A 20,895-nucleotide genomic window follows, 5' to 3' on the forward strand; every position below is an offset into this window, starting at 1 on the left:
TTGCATGTTCAGTGGGATAAAACAAAATAGAGATTCTGCTTTTATTTTTAGTTCACAAGTTTAGAACAGGTGTTAGTGTTCCCGTTGAATGATTCTGAACATCAGGGTTGATACAAATTAGTATTTAAAAAGTCAATGTGTGTAAAATATAAGTGTCAATTATAGGCGTGATTTTGTAATACAACTTGCAAGAGCATTATTTTATACCATACGTAAGCATCCCATTTCTAGTTTATCATTTATATTAATGTCTATACTTTGGTGTGTCTATATCAGAAGATTGCGGGGCATTTTATACAGTGTAATGAAAAAAATAATTTTAAGAGTTGGACTTGTAAAGAGCAGGAGCCCTGCGCCCTTTTGAAATAATTTATTCAAAATTCGTAAGCAATTCATGAGCAATTATTTTGGAACTTCAAATTTACTTCCGCATTTTGGTATGATACAGTCGTTGGAGTATATTTGTTGGTATGTAATTAGATCAATTCAGAATAATTTGGAAAATTTAATTTAAGGTAGAAATGACAAGGATTTGAGATTTTATTAGTAGGTAAAAACAGGTCATTGGGTTAAGTGTTGCTCCCAAGGTACTGGGTGCCTTTTGAAGGTTTCCTTTTGTCATCAAGAAATAGGTTAGCAATGCAGAAAGCCTGTGGTATTAGCTATGCCACAGGTTTTCTGTTGTTGCTTATCTACAAATAATCATGGGTAGCAATGAGCACTTAAAATAAATTGAAATAATATACTACCGTATACATTTACAACTTCAATAACAAAAAACAAATCTTTATACACCAAATTACAATTTCGGTCATCCCTAAAACATTATATCTGTTTCAGGGTTGATACGATGATACATGCAAGATACATTCTGTTGTGCTATGAATCACGATGACATCACACTGCATTCATAATTATGTTACTGATAATCATATACTATTTTAAATAGTGTACGACAAGGTAAACGTGATTAAATTTTCTGAGAATTGTACATTTTTAGCTCTTAGATTTTGGGCGTGATTGAAATGACAAATGGGCATCCTGCCCGAATATTATTTTGAAATAGAAGAGAACACTAAGGCCTGTCTCATATGAATATAATTGGAAGTAAATATAAGCCTATAATGGGAGTCAGTGTAACCTAACTACACGCTTCTTGGAGAACTAACTAACGTTATAATTTTTTATGAAATAAAATACCAATGAATACGTGTGAAATGGTCATCGCCGTCCTTTAACGTCTGAAGTCAACTCCTCATGAGATTAAAGTTGTACCAGAGGCCCGGTAAATTGGTCTTACCCATCCTTATTGCCGTACCAAACCTTTAAACCAGTACACAGCAGCACTTCATAATACAGTTTTAAGGAATAGGTGTGGCTATATTGCCGCCATAGTCGAACAAAGCAGATGTTTATCACCTTTAATTGTGTAAATTTCTTTTACTACAAAAAACATTTACGTGATCTACATATATTCAAAACTTAAAACAAGCTAATTAGCTCAACATAAATATATTAATGAACGCACGCAACAACATACATCACTTGAAAACAAATTCTTCGTTACACAAACATTCGTTCTGACGCAATTTGGTCTTTATTTTTGTTTCTGAGAAAAGTAAATAAAGTGAGATTGATAGAAGGAAGATTTCTTTTATCCTGGCTAATTAAAGCGTTCACTGTATTGATGAATAACTATGTTCCTTTATAGGTTTTACACAGCAAAATCTATTTTTGAGTAAATATGGATATATATACAAGATCTTAGGTACGTAGGTATGTATTTTTGGAGCTGCATGTCTAAATATTTAATTTGTCAATTTTGTACTTAATAAATTTGTAAAGTTATGATTTGGAACACTCCTTCAATAAGAGAAATATTTTCTGTAGCGGTCTTTGTCTTTTTTGGCTTTAAAATTGCTTTTGATTCAATATTTTCAGTTTGAAAGTATTTGCCAAATATTTTTACTTCTGTCTAGAGTTCATAATAAAGCGTGGGCGGAATGACGTCAATTCTAAATTGTTTCGTAGTTTTTGTGTTATGAAGTGCAATTAAAGTGTCTCTCTATATTTTAATACTGTGTTTACTCATTTAGGAGCTTCAATTATTTAAAGTTATATATATCTATTAAATTACTTTTTAATCAATTAAAAAAAATAACGGCGCTACGCATAGCTACGAATTGGATAATGACATATAAAGTTTATCGTTTAAGATACATTACATTCCCTATGTTAAATTACGGTCAAAAACTTTTTAATGGAATCCTAATGCGTTCCCATATTGCAGGCTCCATAAATATAATATAATATGCGTTTAATAGCAAGCTGCGAGCTTCGTAAAATATTTTCCCGAAAGTGACGATGTTTGTAAAAGGGTAAGAAACATTTAGGTGTGTTCAAAAAACAATGATGTATTTTATATTGCATATTGATAAGAACCGCGTATTTAATGTATGTTTGTGAATATAAAGTATATAGAAGCATGATATTGAGGTGTATTTGCCAGGTAAGAACACCGTTTTGGCTGTTTTCAGATGCATATGTAGGCATATACGTATGCCTTTGGATGTCTTCTCAGACGTTTGAAAGAGACTAATGAACGAACACGTTCAGTGTTCACTGTTTTTATTATATTGTTAAAGTTTTCAAATTCGTCAAAAATCAGTGTTTCATTTTGTAACATGATTGAAAATTATGAAATTTAATAATATCCGGTAGGTAATAATATATTCTTGAATATTTGTAAAAGTTTTAATAGGTGCCTATCTAGATCATAATCCATTAAAAGTTACGATGTCTATGATGGGTCAGCTGTACGGTCAGTTCTCGGAATAATAGGCCGATCTAGAAACTCGAGAAAAAGTTATCATTTTATAAATTTAACCGCGAAGTTAATGAAAAGTTTTGACAATCCCTGACCTTTTAAATTTGACATTTCATTATGATTCTCAATTTTAAAAAGTTTAATTGGCAATTTAATTATCTTGTTATTATTTTGTAGTGCTCGGAATGAGATGTTTTATGTTTAAAGTTGAATATTTTCAATATCCACACGTTAGTGGAAAAACAATCGGTAGGTACTTCAGTAGGTCTGATTTGCGCATCTGTGTTTTTTTTTAATTAATGTGTATTGCATATGCTATTGTAAGATATCCTTCCCTCCAATGGTTGAATTGTTTAGAGTGTGGATTAAAACGATAACTCCAAATTAACTATCTATTTTATTCTTATAAACTTCACTAGAAAACAATTGCACCGCGCTCTTTTTCAACTAACCCCGCGCGCGAACTTGTCACCCGCCAAGACACCGCCCGAGAAACTTCGTTCGGAAATGTTAAACAAAATTATTAAAATCAATTTGCAAAATAAATAAATTATAAAATATTTTCTAAATTCGTTAAAATTCATATATTAATTAAACCCTAATATATTGACCCTAACAATCGACCGTCCTGACATCGTGGGCGTCCCCGCACACGGCGCCAGGTGGCACCCTAACAATCGGTGTCTGAACTTAATGACAGGTTTTACAAGCATTTTTATATTAAATTAAATTATGCCTATTGATTACATTATATAAATGTATTAAAAACAAATCAAATCACAATGATCTCTATATCCAGGTCTATACTGTTACAAATCACTTTATTATTTATATACATCAAATCACTTCGCAACTAGTAAAAATCTACACTTAAATACATTCTTTTATCGTACTATAAATAAACAAATATCGAACCAGGCTGAGTTATCCGAACGATCGATTAATCAGTTTATATAAACAAACAACTAGTAAGGGTAAGCTGAACGATCGATTAATCAGAAAACCCTTCTTAATTTGCCGAACGATCGATTAATCGGCACTCCCATCTGACAATTACAAGATAATCGATTTACTTGCAATGGCAGTGGGTTTCTCATTATAGCATCATTTCAGGACACGAACCAATCGATTCTCGCGCCTGATCTGAAAATAAAGAAAACAGTATTCTGCAATAACTACTTAATGACGTTTTCATATAATAAATAAATAATTTACTATAAACATACTTTACAACCCTTTCTTTAATCATTTGACATTATTTTATTATCATTATAAGTTAACAATGATTATCGCCATCGTCATCGTCAGCCGTACTGTTATCAGAACTGTGGTCATTTAGTTCTAATGCAGCAATATGAATCCACGGCATCATTCTGTCCGCTGCTACTGTCGTAGGACGTTTGTTAGCAGAACCTCCCAAACCTGGCACGGGCGCCACGTCATATCTGTCATTGCCTAATGCCCTAATTACCCTATATGGCCCTACAAATGATGGCAACAGCTTTTTACTTTGCCCGTCATTGTTGAAAGATGTTTTAGTTATTTTAACGAGGTCTCCCTCTCTGTATATGCGCGCTGGTTTTCTATTCTTGTCATATGCTAACTTTTGCTTATCTTGCTCACTATCGATACGGTTTTTAACTTCACTACGCATTGTGGAAATATCGCAATCTTGATGAGTCTCTTCCGTAATTTCACTTAAAATTGGACTCTTTTCGCTGTTCATAGAGGTACCAAACAATACTTCAGACGGCGATCTCCCGGTTGTTCTCTGAGTAGTGTTGTTAAGTCCCCACTGAATCTGACCTAAGTTGCTATCCCAACTCTTTTCACCGGATTTTATTGTCAACGTCTTAAGGGAGTCAAGAATAGTACGGTTGTATCGTTCTACCTGCCCGTTTGATCTTGGGCTTGCTACTGCATTCAAAATGTGCTTAATGTTCTTGTCCTGACAAAACTGTTTAAATGAATGAGATGTGAAACAACTACCTCGATCACTCACCAGACGACTAGGAGTTCTAAAAGTGCAAAAAATGTCATCTAAGATCCTTATAGTATTTTGGCTATTAGTATTTCGGACAGGTCTAAGACAGCAAAATTTTGTAAACGAATCTACTATTACGAGCAAATGTGTATATCCCTTTTTTGACTTCACGAAGGGTCCAAGGTGGTCAACATGCAGTGTATGGAAAGGTATCGCTATTTTTTCTATGGGATGGAGCAAACCCTCGCGCGAGGTAGAGGCATTATTTTTGGCATAAGCGCATTCGATGCATGAATCTACATACTTCTTAACAAATCTTTTCATCTTACTAAACCAATAGTGTTTCTTAATTCGTTCAAGGGTTTTCTCCATCCCAAAGTGTCCGATGTCATCATGGTTCATGCGACAGACTTGCCACCTTGCACCCTTCGGGACAACCCAGCGGATATTATTTTTATCGCCGTCAATGTAACGATACAGTTTGTTATTATTGACCGTATAGTTATCTCTAATGTACTTTAATCCTTTTTCATCGAGATGACTATCTAGGATACTACGAATTCTACGTAACTCCGTATCACCCAGTTGAAGTGTATGAAGCCAGTCCTCACCACTTATCGACATTACAGAAGGAAATTGATCTGAGAACGTTTCATCCAGATTAGAAGTCGGATTACGAGATAAGGCATCAACGTGACTCATTTTCATGCCTGCTCGATATTCTACAGAACAGTCAAATTCTTGGAGCAATAACCACCAACGAGCTATTCTTGGGATAAGATCTCTTTTGGAAAAAGTTGAACGAAGCGCACTGCAATCTGTAACTATCTTGAATTGTTTCCCGAGCAAATACACCCTAAATTTACGTAAGGAGCAAATTACCGGTAATGTCTCCAGCTCATACGAATGAAAATTCTTTTCTTCAGGAGACGTCTGCCTGCTGTAATATGCTACTGGCCGAAAATCATCGTCATTGGTTGCACGTTGCAGTAATATACCCCCCACGCCTAATTTGCTAGCATCCGTGTGTAATTCGGTTATTGCTAATCCGTGTGTAATTGGGTCATATATCGCAAGAACGGGTCTATCGACCAGTCTAGTCTTTAACTCTTCGAAAGCTGTTTCCTGACTATCACCCCATTCCCACAGTGCATCCTTTTTTAAAAGTTTACTAAGGGGATAAGCTATTTGAGCGAAATTTCTAATGAATTTTCGAAAATAACTAGCGAGCCCTAAGAACTGTCGCACATTATGTACGCTTACGGGTCGTGGAAAACTTGTGACGCAATGTATTTTCCTCTCACCTGGTTTTACCCCGGATGAACTGATCTCATATCCTAGGTAATCTATTTTATCCCTCAAAAAATCGCATTTGGAAAGATTCAAGCGGAGATGCGCTCCTTCTAAGACCTGCAACACTTCTTCTAGCCGTCCTAAACATTCTGACTCATCTTTTCCGAAAATCAATATATCATCAATGTAAGCAGTCGTATTGGTGAAACGTGCAGGTCCCAGAATAGAGTTCATCATCCGTTGAAATACCGCCGGAGCATTGGCTAGGCCAAACGGCATACGATTAAACTCGTATTGACCGTCCGGCGTAACAAAGGAGGTGAAATGTTTACATCGTTCTGATATTGGGACTTGGTAATATCCCGACGCCAAGTCAAGCGTTATAAAGCAGGCTTGACCTGTAAGACGAGCTATTTCGTCCTCAATAATAGGCATTGGATATCTCTCCTTAACCGTGACAGAATTTAACATCCTATAGTCTACGCACATTCGGAGGGTGCCATCTTTCTTTCGAACTAGCAGAATAGGACTAGCATACTCAGAGACCGATTCCCTAACGATACCTGCATCAAGCATATCTTTTACCATCGATCGTACCTTATCTCTTTCATGATGAGAGAGCCTATAAGGACGATAGACAATCGGTTTCTGACTATTCAGTTCTATGTTCATTTCCGTTACATTTGTACAACCTAAGTCTTGTAGCGAGGTGGCAAAACAATGCTTGTATTCATTCAGTAAATCAAACAATTTCTGCTTTACATTTTCCGACACGTTACTTCCAATATGTACTTGAGTTAGATCAAGACTAAATTTATTTACTTTAGGGGTTTTCTGGAGAGTCCTTGATGACCCTATTAACAACTTGAACAGAATCTGCACGGCACATAACGACACGTTTCGGGATCCTACATAAATTAGAACATGGCATCACAGTTATACATACCCGATCATTCAGGGAAGTGTAAAGTCCACCACATACGAAATATTGGTTATTAGGTTTACCAGCAAGAATACTATTCAAAATAAGATCTCCGCTAAACGGTGGTTCAACCTGAGCCCGAATAGATGCTGCACCGTACAAGTCTACAGTATCAATAGTTATAATGCGATATATAGTTTCGTCTCTTAATTCTATATCAGGACAGGGCATCTCACTGCCTATATCGAGAAACTGCAACCGTACCTTATCCTTATAAACGATAATGTGTGGTTGTTCTGTATACGTCTGACCAATCAAGAGGGGTTTTTCTAGCAAACTATCGCTAACGACCTTACAAATGACTGTAGCGACCACTCCATCAACACTAATTTCCGTAACAATTTCTCCCAGTGACTGTACTACACCATTGCCAAAACCCTTTATCAGTGAACATATATTATTATGTGTCAATCCTAAATATTGTATACTGGACTCCCTTTTTTTTTTTTTTTTTTTTTTTTTTTTTGGTTACGAGGGGGAAACCTTCAAAAGGTACCCTATGCCGTGGGAGCGGCACGGGGTTATGTGGGATTCTTACCGCACTAAAACCCCCCCGGTGGGCGTCCTCGGCGCTGCGTAGAGAACTCCGGGATCTCCAAAGGAACGCAACCGGAGTCCTCTTAGCGCGTTGCCCCATCGGGCTCTGCTCAGGTGAGCTTGACGCTCGCCACACCGTCTGGTGGGCACGACGGTATGCGGCCACACATACCGCCGTCCTTCCCGGGGTCACTAGCCGGGCAGTTCGAGCTCCCACTCTTGCCGCCCGCAACCCCGGAAGCCCCTTTTAGTCGCCTCTTACGACAGGCAGGGGATACCGTAGCCCTATTCTGGTCCCGGAACTATAGGGACACCGCGCCGGTGGACGTTATCTACGCCCGCGGCGACTCCTCCTCCGAGCGGGTTCAGCGCGCTCCCTAGCTCGCTCGGCGTCTTCCTTCGCGGACATGACTATGTCGCAGAAGGTGATCATGCCTTCCCAGGCTTCGCTGCGCTGAACCATCGCTCCAACAATGGCGGCTGGAGACAGGTCCGGTCCCACTTTTGACACGAGGATCCGCCGCTGAGACTCCCACGCTGGGCAGTACTGCAGCGTGTGCTGTGCGGAATCCTCGTGGTGCCCGCAATGATGGCACTGGGCAGTCTCCTCCCTCTGTATCCTGTTCAGATACTCACCGAAACAGCCATACTGGACTCCCTGATCAGTGTGATATCACTTCCGAAATCTATAAAGGCTTCCAGTGGTTTACCGTTTACCCTCACGTCTTTAACGAACTTTGAACTTTGGTTATGTTTCATACTGACATCTACGGAATCAATGCACAGAGTCTTTGAAATATTATTATTTGCTTCAGTTATTTTATTTTCTGTTTTGCTAAAGCATTTATCAATTGTGTGTCCAACCTTATTGCAATGTGTACATTTTAGGAGAGGTTTAGGACAATGTAAAAAGCTATGACCCCTTTCCCTACAATTGTAACAACCTATTGTTTGACCAGATTTTATAGTTGATGTTTGACCAGATCCAACAGTTGATGTTTGACGATGACGACTATCATTAAAATTGTTATCATTTTTGTTTCGGAATGAATTGCGATCTACAAACTGATTACAGTCTTTACTGCTTATTAAAAATTGAAGAAGTTGGTCAGGATGTAGACAACGTAATGCTAGAGCACCGGATTTCAAATTTCGATCGTTAATTCCATGAATTATACAGTCTACTGCTCGCTTACCGACAATATCGCATTGACTGAGAAGTGCTAATTTTTCGTAGAAATATACTTCAATAGGTTCGTTGATTTTGCTTCTCCTTCTAAGCATCTCCTCCAGGGCCTGGCCATAATTTTGTTCGCATGGGAAGGCATTTATAAGCTTTTCCCGCCACTCACTCCAACTAAAAAGTACAGAATTTAGGCCTTCATACCATATCCTGGCCAGCCCCTGAAGTTTCTGCATAGCAAAATGTGTCGTAGTTCTGTCGTCCCAACCATACACTAATGCACACTCGTTTACTTTCTTTAACCAAACATCTACCCGTTGGTTTTTCGTAGATGGGTCAAAATTTGGTAATATATTCATGTTATCGATTTTTGGTAACGATAGTGCAGTTTGAGTGTGCGTTCGGGACGGCAGACCGTCCTTAAGACTATTAAGAATGTCAACTAAAGTTTTTCTAGAAATAGAAGGACTACGTGACCTTATGCTTGCTCCCGCGTCGACTCGGGTTGCAGAACGTCCTTGTCGCTCTGGCTGGGGGCAGGTGGGCGTCTCGTGGTAGCGACTGCTGCCGCCTCGTTGCTGGTCCGCTCGACGTGACACGCTGCGTCGCGCGCTGTGATGGCTGCTGCTCCGATGCTGGTACTCGCTATGCGGCCGCTGTGGAGAGCACTGATGTCCTTCAGCAACCAAAAGTCGTTGACGCTCTTGCAGAAGCTCCCTCTCCAACATCTTCACCCGTTCGCGGCCTTGTTCCACGTCTCGGTCACGGTGGCTGCGGGTAGAGCTGTTCATCCGTCGTCGGCTCTCGCTTCGATCTCGACCTCGCAATCGGCTTCGACTTCTAGACGTTGCAACCCGTTCGGTATGAACTGGAGTGTCTAGTCTTCGACGGTTTGAATCCCTACTACGGTGTCGTACTTCGTCTTCCATTGTTCTGTCGAGTCTCAGAAAAAAGAGAAAAAAAATATATATATTTTAATGAAATATTTAATTAACTTTATATTGTTATTGTTTTGTAGCTAATAAAAGAAATGCAACTATCAAGTAAGTAAGTGAATTTATAATTATATTAATTTATTCATTGGTACCTTCTAATTACGAAATATAATAGGTATGAGGATAAAATACTTATTAGAGGTTATCTCGATGTGAATAAAAATAATATTCTAGCATCAGATGTGTTATAGTACATCACACGATATTAATAAAACGTTACCCTTTTTGTGTGTTAACTTCAATAAGATAATACATTAAAATAAAATAAAACTTTAAAGTTAAAATAAAAACTTATTTAATGTATAGTTACCAAATATACTTGACAAAAGAATGTAGTCTGTCCTTTTTAAGATTCCACTATCGTGATATTACACTCGTTTTATCAGTCAGAGAAAGCAAAGCTACATGGGCATGTACTTACTGTTAATAACAGTCCAGATCCCACTTCTGAATTGTAAGATATCCTTCCCTCCAATGGTTGAATTGTTTAGAGTGTGGATTAAAACGATAACTCCAAATTAACTATCTATTTTATTCTTATAAACTTCACTAGAAAACAATTGCACCGCGCTCTTTTTCAACTAACCCCGCGCGCGAACTTGTCACCCGCCAAGACACCGCCCGAGAAACTTCGTTCGGAAATGTTAAACAAAATTATTAAAATCAATTTGCAAAATAAATAAATTATAAAATATTTTCTAAATTCGTTAAAATTCATATATTAATTAAACCCTAATATATTGACCCTAACACTTTAATGGTGTGAACGGAAACATTCTGACGAAAGTTATTGATGCATAATTGATTTAAAGATTCATGTTTATTTTGCTTTTATCTTTTTGTAAAATTTAATAGTGGAAAATGTAATTATTCCTCTGCTTGTATGTATGAATCATTTGCCTATGTTATATAGTATGTTATAATTGTTTGTTTCCCAAATAAATAAATGAATAAATAATGATTTCAAAGATGCCGTAAGTTCATAATCGTGCACTTGGGCTGCTTGGTGAACTATGAGAATAGTAATTTTAATTTTAACTGAAAATTTTATGAAAAACATTACAACAATGTGACATGGTGTAAATGTTAGTTGAATATAATTACGAGTCGTAATTACATACTCGTAATTTACGACTATGAATGAAATGTTCATATAGGTATATACATTATACAAACTATACATGAATGTTGTGTTGTAAGAAGCACAGACGTAAATTCAGTTGATATTGTAAGTGTTATGATATAATGTTCAGTCACAATAACCAATACTTAAATGCCAATAACAATTGTAAAGCGATATCGAACAAGCCAAATCTATTGTTGTATTGAATATTACGTAAATATTAAAGTTACGTAATGTGTTCAAAACAAGATGCGGGTGTCGTAGGCGAACTACACCCAGTGTGGCGCTGCCACGGGGAGGCTGCTCCTGACACATTGACAGCTAAGATTTCTTCCCAAGTCTTACGATCGGAAAAGTGACATTTATGTGCACGAGTTTCACGTGTCGCCTCGCTGGGTACCTACTACTGGCATGCGCTGCGAAAGATTTGCGTTCTAATGCAGAATTATAGATTTTTCGGGGTATTCTGTAATGTCATGTAAAGTCTTCATTAAAAAATAGGTTCAACATATTTTAGCAGTCATATAAAAAATAACACAATTGTCTTTCATTTCTTGAAATACCTAAATGCTTTATTTAGAGTGTAATTCAATAACTCTTATCGATAAATGATGTAATATTATATACATTCGTTATAATAAATAGATAGACAAAGATATATTTTTAGTATTTCTCATTTAATCTATCAAATATTTCACACGTATTGTTACAGTACTCAAGTAAGCATGATTTGAAAACTGTTTATTTATGATGCGCCATGAAAAAGGGATAAGAACCTCGGTTGGAATTTAATAAAAAATATAGCATACGAAATTTGTACAATCTAATATTTTTATGTTTTAAGTGTGCGTTATTGAATAGTAAGCCGAGGTTATAAAGTATTTTGTAAATATGTTTAACTGTAATTACATTTGGATAACAATTTTACATACACCTACAGGTAGGGTTTTATCATAATGATGATATGTCCTTTAATAACTACAATTAGCCATAGTATTTCATTCCTCAACTAATGTTTCTCTGGTATATACATAGTAGGTGTAGTACCCACTGCTGTATTATAGTTCTCTGGCGATATCCTCACACGAGGAGTTTTAACTCATTTTTAAGGTAGTATCATATCTGTAATCAATCTGAGATCAATTACTCAAAAATATCGCTATAACATATAGACGTACCTACCTCTTTCGTTTCAAACAAGAAATCTTTTGCTCCTTTTAATATTCAAAATATAAGTAAGTCTCCGTAATGTATATTTGGAATACAGTGCAAAGCTATTTTGCATGTAACAAATCTTTCCTTCGCTTAAAGGTTACCCATAGGAGTACAGTAAATAAGTAAGTAAATTTACTTCTATTGTCTAGTATCACAGTTTCGCACTCTGAACGTGATTAAAATCTTAGAACGACTTTAATTTACACTTCTTCGTATTTAATTAAGAATTGTAAAGATGACACGATTACAGGTTAACCACTCAGGTCTTAGATATCTCAATGTATTATTGAATGAAGATCCTTTTAAATCTCGTAGTTATAGATCTGGTTTGTAATTATAATTATAGACTCAAATGTAAAAGCTCTATTGTTTATTTCATAATAACGATGTAGCAGACGAGCATGCAGTCAACCTAATGGTAAGTGGCTTCTGTCGCCCATGGACATCTGTAATCAATCCCATTTAGGTTAAGATATGCCTACCTAAGGTCGGCCACAGATGCTACTCCATAGGACTAAGCTGAAACGCCTCGGAAAAGTATATTTCCCTTACCACGCCTTTCAAAGCAGAACACAATGCAAAATGCAAAGAAGAGGTAGTTTCCATTTCCATGGTGCAAATTATTCTCGCATCGTGTGCGATTGTCTGCTGTTACCGTGTAATGAAGGAAATTATAATACCTATCTCCTTGCAATCGTATTCCGCGGAGTTAGCCTCCATAACCGCGGCGGCTGCAAGAGTTAAAATTGCGGTCTCGTATGTTTTGAAATAAATAAGTATTCTGCGTCCGCACGCGGCGAAGCAGCTGACAGCCGCTCCGTGAGTTCTCGCTCTCAGATGGACTCCACATAGAATTAGAAGCCCCTTATATAGATGATCCCCCTAGATGTCTGCAATCGTCCTTAATTGTGTACCTACGTGGCAGCAAGAACATAAGGAATCCTAGTGGACTGCGGCCTGCGCTAGATATCAACGTAGAAAGCGTTTATTTATTTTATCACATAGGTACATTGTTATCCTAACGAACATTCGTACACAGTAGACACGTATCGATTTCATATAATTCCTAATATCTACTGAGGTTAGTTGTATCATTATTACAGGGATAATTATAGCTTGAGCCGCACAAAATCTGCATAATGATGTTTAAGTTCGTATAACGTGCTAGTATCGGGTTTCCCTTATCGAGTTTCAGCCTGTGTTGATTTCGTAGTTCTAGACAAAGGGATAACATAATAATAACCTATACCTACAGCGCTATAGAGCGAAAGCTTTTAACTCGCTTCATGTTATGTGAAGAGTCATTTGGAGTGTAACTCGGTTATATGGTCTCCGAGTGAGGCTAAGTACAAGACAATGTTGGAACGTATCCAAAATAAATTTGCCCGGTTTCTCTTCTTAAAGTTACACGGTGTTTATCCCGGCTATCCTTTATTGTATCCTACGTTGTTCGTTCTCGGTATGGTAGGATTCAATAAACTGGAAGTGAGGAGAGAAATCTCGCTCACAAAGTACATATTCCAAGTACTGCGGGGTGAACTTGACAACCCAGTTATATTGAAAGAACTGAAGTTGTGTGTGCCGGATAGAAGCGTGGAGCGCCGGCGACGTCTGCGTCTTCTGGCGTTGCCACACGCACGCACCAACCTGATGCGCGACGCACCCTTAACACGAGCATTGCGCACACTTAACACTATAGCAGACCATATCGACTTGTTCTGTTGCACACTTGGAGAGTTCACGAGGGTAGCCTTCCATGTAATTAAAAATTATTAATTATTTTACTTGTATATATTATGTATATTGTATATTTTATGTAATTTGGACGTTAATTATTGTTATTTTTAAGCTACACTAACGCATTAGGATTAATGTTAGATGTAAGTTGTGAATAAATAAATAAATAAATAAATAAATGTTTTGACAATTTTTCAATACAACTTATTACCAATTGGTAGTTTGTTGTAGATGATACTTTTTCTCCCCATGTTCGTTCTATTATATAGTTTTTTTTCTTTTTATAATATAGGAGTAGCAGGCGAGCATGCAGTCCACCTGATGGTAAATGGCTTCTGCCGCCCATGGACATCTGTAATCAACCTTAGATAGGATTAGATATTCCTACTTGAGTTTGGGCACATATGCGCCGCTACCCCTGAGCACTAAGCTGGAACGCCTCATAAATGGATGTCTCCCTTACCACACCCTTCAAAACGGAACACAGCAGCACCTAACACTGTTGTTATTAGGCAGAAATAGGTGTGGCGGTGGTGCCGCCGGAGTTGAACCACAAAGGGTTCTACCACCTTAAAAATATATTTTGTAGAAGTTTTCTAATAAATACCTCATAGTTATTGTAACAAAATATTAATAATAATGATGAACTTAATATAATCAGTAGGTACCTATCATTTCATATCTTAATATTTGTCGATAAAGTGCTAATAAAAATGTAAGTACTCATATCTTTTTCTCTTAGCACTTATGCGTTACGTACATATAAGTATTTTACACACATACATCTTGATACTGTTCAGATTAATTCTGCAGAAGGCACCACCAAAAATATGTTCAGAAAACCAGTCAGTTGTATCTTACGATCGAGTACAGGTAATTGTTTATGAGAACCCAATTTTTATTATCATAGGAGATACGAAACTCGATTATTTATCTCAACAGCCGCGATTCGTACGAAAATAGTATCGACATTAATCCAGAAACCTGAATTTCGTTCGGGATGTCTATAATAATGTGAAGAAAACATTCAATGTAAGTTTTTCTTACATCTACAATTCAAAGAACATAGCTTTTGTGTAATATATAATTTTTGTTGGATTTTGTACAACCTTGGCTAAAATCCTTCTCATTCTGAGAGGAGACCCGTGTCCAGCAGTGGGACAGTAATGGGTTGATGATGATGATGATGATGATGGCTCAATTAAGAGTTATTTGTCTCAGTATAGCAAAAACTAGAATATATTTGTAAATAAAACGTATTAAGTAAAAAATTGTCAACGAAATTGGGTCAGTGACGTGAAGAGTCAATTAAATTTCCTAATTTGACCTACAGAATATAATCAAATAGAATTAAAGGAAAAGATATTGTTCGTACTATTTTTAGACGATAGGAAGACAAAGAAAACAACAGATTGTACGTCGGCTTTTTATATTTCAACTCATCAATTGCTCTATTATAACTATACAAAATTAAACCACTACGCTTAGTATAAAAGTATAACTTTACGCCATGATTATACAATAAAGTCTAATAAATACTGAAATCTACGCAACTAATACGAAAAAGTCAAAGTAGCGAAGGAATTCTACATTTACCCAGCTCATAAAATGTACAAATCTTCGCTACAAATAGACACTTAGTAACGAGAAACAGAACACTTTAGAGATCTAAGTGTTGGAACAAAACAAAGTAGTTTAGGTATATGCCGTTGACTAGAGAATCGAAAATTTAAAACTAAATATCTTTGTTACACAAAGCTTCAATATCACGAAATCACAGATCATTTAACAAAACAGTGGGAACGATTTGAACAAAGCATAGTATCTAAGTAAATGTTAACAACATATGATATAATACTATTTGAATATTATGTACACATAGCTTACAAATCACGTAGAGTAACATCTAAAATTGATATTTAAAATTTGACACTTCGCTTGTAGGTAAATATTTGAAATTGAAACAGTTTTTAATATTCGATTAATATAGTATGGAGTGGAGATGTATTATAAGTATTCGTGCGGAGTATTCGGTGCTTAGTTCTGTTGTCTGTCATCCTCGATGGAGCTGCTAGCCTTCACCTCCTTGGGGAGAGCCGACTGCAAGATATTGCTAGCATTAGTAATAAACATCGAAGCCTTAATATATAATAAAGGGACGAGGATTTTATTACAATGGTGTTAGGGAAACAGAGAGTCATTTACAGAGATGCAACAGTAGGGTTAATAATTTATTTTGCCAAAAATCAAAATTCATGCAATAATAATGTATTCTACAGCTGTGCATATGTAAATTTTATAAATATGTAGAACTGACGTCTCTTTGTAGTGTCTACTTTGAACTTGTAGTACTAATACTAATTACCTAAAATAATATAACACATTAAGATTGTTTATTAATAAAACACATTTGAGACAATCCGCTTAAGTAAATAAAATGATATAAGTACGTTTAACTTATTATGCTGACGAAACCACTGAAACGAAAATCAAAACAGAGTTAATTACGATCTAGTTCGTAATTAAGAAGCACGATAATTCCTACATAACGTACAGTAAGTCTGTTGTATCTATTATTACTTATATTATTGTTTATTATTTGTTTAAAAAGCAAATACAGGTCGTCAATCTTTTTAAGTATTTTAAAAACCCCAGTGAGGGATACTGAAATGTAAATTAGATACCTACATGAAAGGGGTAAACCAGAATTGCTACGGACATGCGGTTTAATTTTTATTACTCATATAAAACAGTACTTTAGGTAAAAGTTAATTCGTAACGTACCATAATTAGCCCCGGAGCAACAATGCATCTGTGTCCAATCGCAGATGGCACTTCAACCCTTGGGTACAATTGATTAAAATACAATGCAAGTAAGCAGCAATTTTCACTTACCAATAAGCGTATAGCGAACGTGTTTGCCACTTAGATTCTATATCTCTCTATAACTTAACAGTCAAATTCAAATTACCTCATAGGGCATCAAAAACATATTGTTGTCGGAGCGGCGGCCGAACCTGAGACGCATAGCCGGGGCTCGTACAGGGCGATCCTGTTCCTGCATGAGAAACAATCGTGAGAACAACAATAACAATAACCAATAAACAAACTATCGGAACCATAAACATTACAGCATATTTGAAGTTCCTACCACGTTCTCGCGAAGCATACTTTGCCCACGAACTTCGGATATAAAATACCGACTTCTGCAGATAGAAAAGTCATTTTGAGTTGTAGTGGAGACGCGAAAGGAATTTCCATTTACAAATTCAGGTCTCGCCACCTTAGGATTGGGGTCGTTCGTCATAAAACGGGTCAATTGTCGTAACAACGAATAGTCGCTTGTTAGTGCGCGTAACTTCATTTGGCGGTTTATACCACATCAAGATTTTATGCCCACGTATCAATGAGGGAGGCATGACCTGCGAAGAGCCCGTTTCGGTAATAATTCTATTAATAACTTACCTATACCTACATATCTATTCTTTATGTAGATTTTATTAATTCAAGAATGAGTTCTTGCTTCTTATTGTCTTATAAGAGATTAACGTGTAACATGTCTTACTAAACATCAGAATATAAAGAGTATCATTCTGGTCACTTTCAGTTAAGGGATAGTTTACATGTAACCTTAAATTGATATCGTAATCACATAAATTATATGGAATCGGAAACAAGCGTAACTAATTCAATACTATAGGTGTTATTATCTACACTAATATTATAAAGAGGAAAACTTTGTTTGTTTGTTTGGTTGTAATCAATAGGCTCAAAAACTACTGGACCGATTTTAAAAATGCTTTCACTATTCGAAAGCTACATTATCCACGAGTAACATAGGCTATATTTTATATGAAATAAATTTGATAAATAGATTTTGAGGCGGTATAGAGTTTGCCGGGTCAGCTAGTTAATAATATAGGTATGGTAGATGTATAATTGTGTACGGACAATGTATATACATATATTCAACAGAATTGCAGGAGAAAAATATATTATGCACGTTGTGTAGAGCGCAGTCTTAATTCTGCTTTACTTCTTTTAGTTCTTAAATTTGTATCTATGTATTTGAGAAACAGTCTTGTATTGTTAAGGAAAAAGCATCTTATGTTGCTAATGTAAATTAGGTTTGTCAATCTACCTCTTGGGGGAAGATGTGGGGCACGGCGCGTTCGTCAGAGCGGCGGCCGAAGCGGAGGCGGACAGGCGTGCGTACGTCACGGAGGGACAGCAGTTCATCCATCTCGTCCAGCTACAAACACAAAATACAAACCTGAACTACTCACTATATAAAATGCGACAAATAGTACTGGCGTCATAAGAGTTGAAAGGAATACGGGGCTGGCTTATGATGATCGTAAGTATCATAATCCACAAAGTTAACTTAACAGCAAAATTCGGATTACATGTCAAACGATGATTACGGTCGAAAACTTTATATCTTAATACCAACAAAAAAGTTTCACAAATATCCCTCAAAACTGGATAACCGATTACAAAATTATTAATTCGCAACCTGTACATTATTTAAGTACGACTAAATATTTCAAATATTTACTCAGTTGTTGTCTTACCAAAATTAAAATATGAAATTAAATAAACCCATAATGTTTATTGAAGCGAACTATTAGTCTAGACGCCCTAATATTTCCAACGTATACTTATGAATAGTCACGTAATTTAAACCTTGTTATATTAATACACTTAATTAATTAGTAACGTAATATCGTGTATTTATAGATTAAATATTTAATTATAATGTTGAGTACAGGCAAATATTATAATCGAATCAGGGGATGAACATCAAGTAACATCAGATCTAAGAAGCGAATTATCAAGTTCAGTGGCTTAGCAAAAGAAAATCATGTGGGGGCATGTTCCCCATGTTGCGATATAATGAACACAAAGTGCTTTTTGATACTTGAACTGGTATATTACGAGTAAATTAATTGCTGTCAGGATCATGTTTCATAAATAAAATTAAGGTATAGCATGCGTATACTGACAGTAGATACAGTACCCTTTGTATGAGTTTTTACGTTTTTACAAAAATGACTGCTTTTGTATTTGTTTACGTATTTGCCCATATATTTCCAATCAGCGTCCCTAGCGGACTGCATCAGAACTGAAGGTCACTGTATACACACATGTACATTTGACTTTTGTCTCTGTACGTTGGTCAATGGTCACTATGAAACGCTTGGTACTGTGTTCCATTTAGATCAGAAAAAGTAAGTAATAAAATTAGATATAAAATATTTGCAATGGATTTGGATTTTAGTGTGCGTGCCTTTCTGTATGTATCCGAATATATTATAAGATTCCATACAACAGTAAAATCACGTGTAGAGCCACGAGCCTAGAAATCATTTAAGCGCGCAGTAAAGCTTAAACGAACTTGACAATTGCAGAATTGCGAAAAGAAATCCTATCGCAATAATAGGAGATCCTGTTTACTGCCTCGGTTTGGGTAAATGGGGCAAACAATGGTCTCATATTCGTGTAGATAGCTGTAAACGCGAACTGTGGTAACATTATCCACTTTTGTGCGAGCTTTATCGTACATTATCCACTGAAAGTACTTAATATTCAAACAAAAAGGACTTTGCGGTTGCGAGAAAAATGTGGATAGGTGTGCGAAAATTTTAGGTCGTATTTTGAATTTCGGTTCGACCTTTGTGAGAGTTCAAAAAAATAGTTAAGCGCCACATTTTTGTATTTTATAATCTGTTAAGCTATGTATAACTTAGTCGATATACCTGATACCTAGCAATATTTTAATTTAGTAAAAAGGCTTAATTCCGCTATTGTATTGATACACAGAGTTCAGTTCATATTCTTTTCTAAGTTCGAAAATCAAAAAGAGCCAGGGATCTCAACCCTGCACCTTTAACATGTTAGTTTGTAATCCATACCACTAGTGTACTTCTTGTAATGCTATGTAGGTACTTAAACAAACAAAAACTTGTTAGAAAAAAAAAAATGTAAATGAGCCGGTGAGTACACGGATTTGTATGCCAGCGTGTGCCCGCCAAGCACATCATGCAGCACCAGACACGCGTATATTCCGCCTAGCATTTTTAAATCGTTATCGTGGTACTGGGTACAAATGTTAATGGTAGAGTCTGCGCCAAACTTCTAGTCCGCTCTGATTATAGAAATGAGTTGCATCGCAACAGCAATTTGTAAATATTAACGGGACGAAGACAGCGCGGGACCCGGTGCCCTTACTGTTGCTACGGTGTACTCGTATATGCTTGTAGTTGTGTTCGACCGCATTGGCTCTCTGACTACACCTGCGCAACAACTTCAGAGCGGATTAGAAGTTTGTGACTATACTGGGTACAAATGTTAATGGTAGTAATCAATAAGTTACCGGCGCCTGAGGAGGCATGTCAGGGTCAGAGCGGCGGCCGAAGCGCAGACGGCGAGACGGGGAGCGCACGGACTTGCGTGCCAGCGCGTGCCCGCCCAGCGCGTCGTGCTGGGCCAGCAGCGCGTACACCCCGCCCAGAGAGTCCCAGCCGTTGGCGTTTTCCACACCCACTGGTGCTGTGGACAAACGATTGGTTAAGTATGGCATACATATAACAAATAACATGTAAGCAATGTGGTAGAGATTCGTAAACATGCGGAGGTACAACTATTGCCTTATTGTGATCAAAAACTCAAACAACAAATGTACTTATTTGTAAATAAGGTAGGTCAACATCGGTATACAACGCTTCGTGATTTACCTATAGAAAGGCATTAAAACACGGATGGATGGATCAGTTTAGTCGCAAATAATGCAAATAATGTGTAATAGCACGCTTGAAAAGTATAAGAGCTAAGTTGGAACACAATTTAGTCAGATATAAGATTGAAAAGTATCTTATCTTTATAAAAAAAACATCGTTCTAATACTTGGAAACGTTGAAAAGATGCAGTGATATTACAGAAAATTCTACAATTTCTATTTATTTATATGATAATACATATGTGACAACGGCAACCGTGGCACAATAAAATTACCGAGC

The 20,895-nt window shown here is 36.7% G+C and overlaps 2 protein-coding genes across 2 annotated transcripts in view; both read right to left on the reverse strand.

Annotated features, from left to right (window-relative positions):
- Positions 1-4,103: 4,103 nt before the first annotated feature.
- Positions 4,104-9,735, reverse strand: LOC140750308 (uncharacterized). The gene is made up of 2 exons (XM_073083762.1): positions 8,260-9,735; positions 4,104-4,784 (listed from the first exon to the last, which is right to left on the reverse strand). The coding sequence occupies exons 1-2, from the start codon at positions 9,733-9,735 to the stop codon at positions 4,104-4,106; spliced, it is 2,157 nt and encodes a 718-aa protein (XP_072939863.1).
- Positions 9,736-15,294: 5,559 nt separating this feature from the next.
- sNPF (short neuropeptide F precursor) overlaps positions 15,295-20,895 on the reverse strand; it is a 52,931-nt gene continuing 47,330 nt past the window's right edge. The window contains exons 3-6 of the mRNA XM_073083533.1: positions 20,253-20,428; positions 18,018-18,128; positions 16,848-16,934; positions 15,295-15,976 (exon numbers count right to left, since the gene is read on the reverse strand). Of these exons, the coding sequence (XP_072939634.1) occupies positions 15,914-15,976; positions 16,848-16,934; positions 18,018-18,128; positions 20,253-20,428 (437 nt within the window). The 3' untranslated portion in view covers positions 15,295-15,913. The remainder of the gene's footprint in view (positions 15,977-16,847; positions 16,935-18,017; positions 18,129-20,252; positions 20,429-20,895) is intronic.

The sequence above is a fragment of the Epargyreus clarus genome, unplaced genomic scaffold, assembly GCF_041222505.1.
Source record: "Epargyreus clarus isolate Ecla_fem2 unplaced genomic scaffold, WU_Ecla_fem_2.2 ptg000019l, whole genome shotgun sequence".
NCBI lineage: Eukaryota > Metazoa > Arthropoda > Insecta > Lepidoptera > Hesperiidae > Epargyreus > Epargyreus clarus.

What these genes read in the sequence shown, in the direction of transcription:
- LOC140750308 (XM_073083762.1), bottom strand. Translation starts at nt 9,735, where the DNA reads ATGGAAGACGAAGTACGACACCGTAGTAGGGATTCAAACCGTCGAAGA. An exon ending in AGTCCAGTATGGCTGTTTCG is followed by an intron (nt 4,785 to 8,259) that starts GTGAGTATCTGA and finishes TCATTTAAACAG; the next exon opens with TTTTGTCAGGACAAGAACAT.